Source organism: Nylanderia fulva, unplaced genomic scaffold, assembly GCF_048542155.1.
Source record: "Nylanderia fulva isolate GAGA-0341 unplaced genomic scaffold, ASM4854215v1 Scaffold9, whole genome shotgun sequence".
NCBI classification, from domain to species: Eukaryota; Metazoa; Arthropoda; class Insecta; order Hymenoptera; family Formicidae; genus Nylanderia; species Nylanderia fulva.
Window position 1 is genome coordinate 826,022 of NW_028191026.1, and position 7,918 is coordinate 833,939.

The 7,918-nt window shown below is 28.9% G+C and overlaps 3 protein-coding genes across 3 annotated transcripts; all 3 read right to left on the minus strand.

Moving 5' to 3' along the window:
• Positions 1-348: 348 nt before the first annotated feature.
• On the minus strand, positions 349-4,887 carry LOC114946583 (mevalonate kinase-like). The gene is made up of 3 exons (XM_029323149.2): positions 3,534-4,887; positions 1,145-3,406; positions 349-996 (listed from the first exon to the last, which is right to left on the minus strand). Exons 1-2 carry the CDS (start codon positions 4,443-4,445, stop codon positions 3,149-3,151), a joined length of 1,170 nt encoding a protein of 389 aa, XP_029178982.1. The 5' UTR covers positions 4,446-4,887; the 3' UTR covers positions 349-996; positions 1,145-3,148.
• Positions 724-2,038, minus strand: LOC114946558 (uncharacterized). Its single transcript, XM_085489710.1, has 3 exons — positions 1,927-2,038; positions 1,145-1,812; positions 724-996 (listed from the first exon to the last, which is right to left on the minus strand). The coding sequence occupies exons 1-3, from the start codon at positions 2,036-2,038 to the stop codon at positions 724-726; spliced, it is 1,053 nt and encodes a 350-aa protein (XP_085345836.1).
• A 1,298-nt stretch (positions 4,888-6,185) lies between the features above and the next one.
• LOC114946529 (mevalonate kinase-like) lies at positions 6,186-7,643 on the minus strand. The gene is made up of 3 exons (XM_085489711.1): positions 7,443-7,643; positions 6,740-7,255; positions 6,186-6,592 (listed from the first exon to the last, which is right to left on the minus strand). Exons 1-3 carry the CDS (start codon positions 7,641-7,643, stop codon positions 6,311-6,313), a joined length of 999 nt encoding a protein of 332 aa, XP_085345837.1. The 3' UTR covers positions 6,186-6,310.
• Positions 7,644-7,918: the final 275 nt, after the last annotated feature.

The window sequence follows — 7,918 nt, forward strand, 5'->3', positions numbered from 1 at the left end:
TTATTTTTGTAATTTTGTGGTTGATATACTTATAAAAATAAATTGAAATAACATATAACTTAATTTTAATATAAAATTATATTTAACATGAAATGTCACATCGCAAAGACGTTACAAAGAAAGCGGTAGCCAAAATTTTGAGAAGTTGGGATTATAGTTTTAATATAAATATAGTTTACTATTATATATGTAAACTATATTTATATTAATAGACAAAATACATGTATGTATGATTATATACTTATAGTAACAAATTTAAACAAATGACATATATATTTTATATTTATAAATATATTTTTATTATATATTTTATATTTATAAATATAAAATATATATTTAAATTTCGGTTATAAATAATAATATAATCAGGCATTTTGTTTATATAATATAAAAAAAATATATATATATAGTTTACATACATAACACATTACATACATACATAAAAACTAATCTTAATTTTTCAAAATTGATCGATCATTTTCAGGTCAGGAATAGATGCTCAATACGTCACATAATCGCAAATGCACGTCAATTATTACCAAAAATTTGGCTGTTAGTCACGTGACAGTAACGTGCTGGCAGGGGAATATTTATATTAAACAAAATTGTATATTGTTGGTTCTACTTTTCTTAAACTAATACAGTAATTAAGTTAATAATCTGGTCACATTTTTCTTACATTTATAGTTACTTGTTATTATTTAATCATTTATATATAATCTGTTAATATTGATAGAATAAATTCTGAATTCTCACTCCTTCACAATTGATGCTGGTAAATGTGGCTTTGAAACCCTTTCGTTCAAAATTATCTACAATATATGCGACTGTTTTATCTGTACTGTTCAATGGTAGCAGAATGTATACATATCCAGGTCCAAAACCTGTAAGCTTTGCCGCGAATCCATTATCGTTTGCAATTGTGCAAATCTCATCAAATTCCGAATCCACCAAATTATTTCCCTTCAATAATTGATGAGTTTTTCTAATGCATTTCTGCAAAACATGAAAAATATTAGTTATAAAACGGTACATATTCCAACAGATAATTATGCACTGAAACATCTTGTCAACGCAAGACTAAAGAATATATACATATATATAATAAAATAATAACACTGTTAAATAAAAACAAAAATAGTACCTGTAATGTTTCATAAATAACCTGTTCATTGTAATGACTTATTGAATTGATGCAATTATATGTTCTTATTGCTAAGTCGTCTAATTTATCTAATATATAATTAAATGTGGAAGGAGATTCAAATTTCATATTTGCCATTTGTTTCGCTTGATCGCACTTTTTCTGGCGAATTTGAGAATCGATGAGTAAAATCTTTATTTCTGTCATATTCTGGACATTCTCTATATTAAATGTTGTGTAATTGGTAAGTCGAATTTTTGCTGTTCTGCCAAATACACAAATGTTAGTATCAATCGGCGCACACCCATAGTCTTGTATGTATTCCTCGCACTGTTCAGCATAATTTCTGACTTGATTCAAAAATGCATCATTATCAACATTATAATTTCTTGCCTGTAGACGCTTCCAATGAACAAAGCACGTTGCGAGACAAACCGCAAACGCTGACGAACTACCAAGACCAGCGCCGATGGCCGATGGTAATTCCGTAAACACCTCTATGCGAAAAGGTCTTATGATAAGCTCCGTCTCGAGAGCGATAGTATAAAACATGAGAAAGCATAACTTTAAACTAAATTTTTGCTCGAATGTCGTCCACATACCGTTTACAGTGATCAAGTGTTTCACGAATTGAGTCACAAAGTTTGGATCTCTTTTTTTGTGATCGTCTAAGGAAAAAAATTTTAGAACTTCATATAATGGTACATAAAACTGTAGCTGAATGTTAAAAAAATTTATCTCAATTCTTGAATCAACTATTTCGGTGAATTCAAGCGTTGTACGTTTATTTAAGCTGCTCGCGACAAAATGTTTTCTATACATCGCCGAATGCTCTCCGGATAAGACGATTCTGCCCGGTGCGGAAATTTTAAAAGTTATCCTTTCAGTAGTCATCCTTTTTATTTTATATAAAAATATCTCTTCTTTACAGAACTGGAACGTTGAACAGTAAAACGTTGATAATTTTTGCGTAGTTCTTACAAATATTCTTTATTCTTTATCTTCTCACAAACGAAATTACATTATACATTTTTACCTATTAAAATCTTTTATAGCGTAGACAAGCTAAAAGACCACTAATAATAGGAATTTGAAACGTTTGTTATCGCGCACAAGACAGTGTTTATATTTTCTGTACACTTTCGCGTCTCAATCGTGACTAATTTCATCGTCTCAGAACATATAACATTACCCCAATCGTGACTTTAAATATAAATTACAATGTCAAACTTTTTCAATATTTGAGGGAGAAATCGTTGAAACACATATATGTCTATATAATCCAATAATAATATGTTATTTTTAATATAATATGACCAGTTCTCTTATTATCGCAGACACGTTTCAAAATAATGACAAATAATTTTGACATTAAAATGTAAAAATGTAACGCGTATGGTATAATAAGTATAAATGTGTAATATTATATTATAAATATAAAAATATAACTTTAATGCAATTTTATTTTACGAGTGAGATACTCGTATTCGAGAGATAATATCGATAAAATATATAGAAAATATTTTTTTTAGTGCCGTAAATAAAAATGATTATATCCTATACTTATTTGCGTTTGTCTCGTTTTCAAAAGTGGACCATATGATAATTAATTCATCACAGATATACAAGGTGTTTCATAAATCGCGCCTATAAGTTATATAGCGTTATTATTATATGAAAAAATTAGAAATCTTGAAATTTATATTTTTGAAATACATAGATTGTGTACGAAAAACTAATATTTTTTTAACGTGTTTTACAAAAATAATATTGAATGGTTTCTCCATAATTTTATAATTTTTTATGACGTAAGAAACTATAAGTTTTAAAATATATATATTAAACAAATCTAGTCTATAATTTTTGTTCATTAGTTAAAAAATATATAATATAATAATATATATTTATATATACCACAATAATTAAATTAGTCTTCTAGCACATATTATTACATTTAATTGTTATTATTTAATTATCTATACAATCGAGACAATTTAAATATAATCAATCAATTGTCACTCCATTACAACTTACGCTGGTCATCGTGACATCGAAACCTTCTCTCTTCAAACGTGTTATAAGATTCGTGGTTTGTTCTTCTAAGAGAAGATTTGGTGGCAGCAGAATGTATGCAAAGTTGCCTTCGTAACCAGCGAACTTTCCCAAGGATATTTCAACACAATCTAGTGCAATAGAGGACATACGTTTTAACATCGGATGCAACAATTCAGACAGTACATGTTGATGTAACCGAACGAACATCTGTAAAACATGTAAGTTATACAACGGTACAAATTTGAGCAAATAATTATGTATTGGAGAATATTATAAATGCAGCCAGACAACAAAAAAATAATATCATTATTCGTAACAAAGCGAAACAAAATACCTGTAATGTTACATATGCTCTCTCTTGTTCAGTTTGAAAAAGATCAGGATCATCAGAAAAATACTTAATATCCTTGAGCGCTCTACAAATTGAATCTGATATACCGTCACATATAGTTAAAATTATGTTCACGGTCTCGGGATCAAAATGTTTCTTCTCCGCTATAAGTCTCGCTCGTTCGCCCATAACAAATGGAAATTTTAAGTCAACCAGCATAATATTAATTGCTGGAGTATCAATGATCCCAGTAGGATAATTATCTTCCTGATTGATGTATCGAAATTCTATTATATTGCCGTAACAGCACACATCATTGTCGGTTTCGAATTTACAGCTCTGTAAAACTTTCTCGGAGAGCTTAGCGTATTTCGAAATGCTGATTAAATCCTCCCTATTAAATTCACTGTGAGCTCCCTTCTGCAGTCGCGCCCAATGTAAAAAACACGCCGAGAGACATACCGCGAATGATGACGAACTGCCAAGGCCAGCACCAATCATTAAATCCGTGGACACGTGGACCCGAAAAGATTTGATATCGAGTTTTTCATCGTTAGCGATATGCATGAGTAAGAAAAAAAACATTTTCAGGCTAAATTTCTGCTCGTTTGTGATCCACATATTGTTTAAAGTGATCAAGGATTGCAAGAGCTTAGAAAACCGGAAATGATTTTTTATCATGTCTTGAAAATTCTCAGCAGACATAAATTCGTTGATTACTACTAAAAATACCTTCAACGATAGCTTGACACCAGGGAATTTAATAATAATATTTTTCGTTTCGACAGGTAGTTCCTGGAATTCGAGCTTGGTATAACGATTTAAACTGGCCAGAACAACATGTTTTCCATATATCGCTCCGTACTCTCCGGATAAGACGATTCTTCCCGGTGCGGAAATTTTAAAATTAATCATGGTTTTTTGTCGATAAAAATATCTCTTTTCCAAAGAACTGATGTAACACTAAATAGAAAAATACGAGAAACTTAAAAGTTACGTAATTCTTATAAACATTTAGATTTGAAATTATATTCTCGCAACGAGATTATATTTGTCCCTTCTTCTCGTTTTGTATAAGTTAGAAATACACGTAATCACAATGATAATTCACTCAAGCCTGAATAATACATTAAATCCTCTTATATCACAAATAAGAAAAAAGAACCACTAATGATAAAAATTTGAAATGTTCATTATCGTACATATGACAGTGTTTATATTTATACATGTTCTTATTCCATCTTGTTAATAATTTTATCTCCAAACATATATAATAACACTACATCAAAGTTTTTGAATTATAAATATAATAACAATGTTAAACTTTTCTAATTTTTTTGGAAGAAGTCATTAGAACATTCATATATGTTGTTATACATAATTTAATAATAATATATTACTTTCAATATTATAAACAATGTCAAACTAGGTCTCTTATTGTCGTAGACATGTTTTAAATAATGTTTACTGTCGCAATTTTAAAATAATAATATGTGTAAATTAATGTACTTGTGCATTGTATAAGTGCATATGTGTATAGTATATCATATGGTAAAGATATGAGAAAATATTTAATATTTTAATGCAGTTTATTATTAAATACAATTAATGTATGGCACACAAGTATTCGTATATGAGATTACATTGCTAACATAAGTGTATATGATTGTATAAATCATTCTCTAATTTTATTATATAATTTTAACCATATAATTTGGACACAAAAAATTAAAAATGTTATTTTTCTTATTTCAAATGTCGCATTTATACCTAAAACTTAGTTCGACTTAATATTTATCACAAACTCCGGTTGAGGACAATTATTCCGGGAGAATAATATATTTTATTATCTCTATTATCTCGGTGTCGTTTTTCTAATTAAAACACTTTAAAAATAATGTTAAGAACGAAAAAAACATGTACCTTTTTCTATAAATTTATGAAAATAAATTACATTTTTTTATATATTATCTCTCTCATATTTGACAATACTGTTAAAATATACACATGGAAAAATGTTCCTTTTTAATACCGTAATAAATGCCTGTACTCTTTTATATTTGTCTCATATTTCTAAATGTAAATAATGTTTAATAATTCAGTACAGATATGCAAAGTGTTTCATAATTCGCGTCTACAAATTATAGGTATAGCGTTATTATTTTATGAAATATTAAAAATCCTGGAATATTATTTTCTGTTGCGCTTAACACAGAGAAATAATTAAATAAATGTCATCTAACCAGTTCTCTTTTTGGACAGACATAAACCCGTAACACATGTAATCACGTAACTATCAACTGGCTCACGTACATATAGTTGACTAGCGAACAATATCTATTAAATATATTTTGTTGGAAAACTTTTTAATTTTCGTTAATGGTCATAAAAATGTTTTAGAAATGTTTGACACACTTTTTATTAAATTATATAGGAAATAACGTTGTATTATTTATAAGCTTAAATTATGAAAACAAAAACACATTCTGTATACCTACTAATTTACAAATTAAAAAAAATTTCCCCCATATTTTACTTTTATTAAAGCACATGAGCTTGGCGTTAAATTCATATCAACTCAAATTTTCGAAATAGAATGCAAAACTAGTATTTAGCAATATGTTTTATAAAAATAATATTAAATGGATTCTCCTTGATAATTTTTTACGATAAAAACATTAAGAAATAAAACCATAATAATTAACTTAATAAACTAGCACATATTTTATATTTAGTTATTTGTTATTATTCGCAATTATTTAAACACACAATCAATAATTTTATTTATACTCATTGTCAGTCTTTACCAATCCTGTACAACTCACGGTAGTGTCTATAAATTTGAAACCTTTATTCTGTAAACATTGCTTGAGTTTTTTAACTGAATTTTCTTTAATATGTGATGTTAGCAGAATGTATGCATATTTGCTTCTATAACCTGCGAACGTTATTCCCACGGATGCTTCAAAATTTCTACATTCTTCAAGATTAATCAAATTATCCAAATTTACATGCGACAAATTTAAATCAGTCAACACACTTTGATATTTCTGAATTAACTCCTGTAAAACATAAAAAAATTCAAGTTATAAAACGATACAATTTTAAGCAAATAATTACATGTACTCAGGAATATTCTTAAACGTACGAGGTAGACAAAAGAATATACTAAATAATGTCGTTAGTTGCAAAGAAGCGAAACGAGATACCTGTAATGCTGCGAATCCTTTCTTTTCATCTTCAGAAAAATTATAATGCTCAAAGTAAAAATTAATAAAAACGAGCGTTTTACAAATATCTTCTGATATTTTGTCACTCAGATTTAAATATTCATTCATCTTTTCAGAATTATGTTTTTGCGTCATTATTTGCATCGTTCGTTCGTCCATATCAAAGTTAATATTTAAGTCGACGAGCAAAACACGCATCATTGTAGCATCAATTTTCTCAACAGAATATTCGTCTTCCTCGATATTGTATCTAGATTTTATTACATTGCCATAACAGCACACATCAATGTCGGACTCGAACATCTCGTTCAGTATAACTTTTTCGGCAAGTTTAGCGTAGTTCGAAATTCTGATTAAATCTTCCTCTTCAAATTCTTTGTAGACACCTTTCTGACGACGAGCCCAATTTAGAAAACATGCCGAGAGACATACCGCGAATGAGGACAAGCTGCCGAGGCCGATAATTAATTTGCTGGATACGTCCGAGGAAAGGTTCTATAACGAGGTTCTCGTCATTAACGATATGCATGAGTAAGAAAAAAAAGATTTCCAAGCTAGATCTTTGCTGGGGTGTCTTCCACATATCGTTTACAGTGATGAACGATCGCAAGCGCTTGCGAAACCGAATATGATTCAATATAAGTGTGCTAAAATGAGTAGTTAAACGGAAATTGACAATTACTTCCAAAGGTATCTCCAACGATAGCCCGACATTAAAAAACTCTATGTTAATCGTTTTTGTCGAATCAAGTTGTTCGCGAAATTTCAGCTCGGTACGAAGATTTAAACTAGCCGAAACAACCTGTTTTCCATACATCGCCCCGTATTCTCCAGATAAGACAATTCTTCCCGGTGCGGAAATCTCAAACTTTATATTGTCCATCATGTTTTTTATCAATCAAAATATCTCTTCTCCAAAGAACGGATTGTAACGTTGTACAGTGAAACACAGGAAACTGAAAATTTGCATAGCTTTTATTATCATTTAAATAAAAATTATATTTTTGTAGCGAAATTATTGCCTTTTCTTTTCGTTCGTATGAATTAAAATTGCGCGTAATGACAATTATATATATGATAAAAATATGTTGTCAGCAATACATTGTTAAAGGATATGCAAAAAAAAAACATTTTAATCAAACTTTCGATATTTACCCT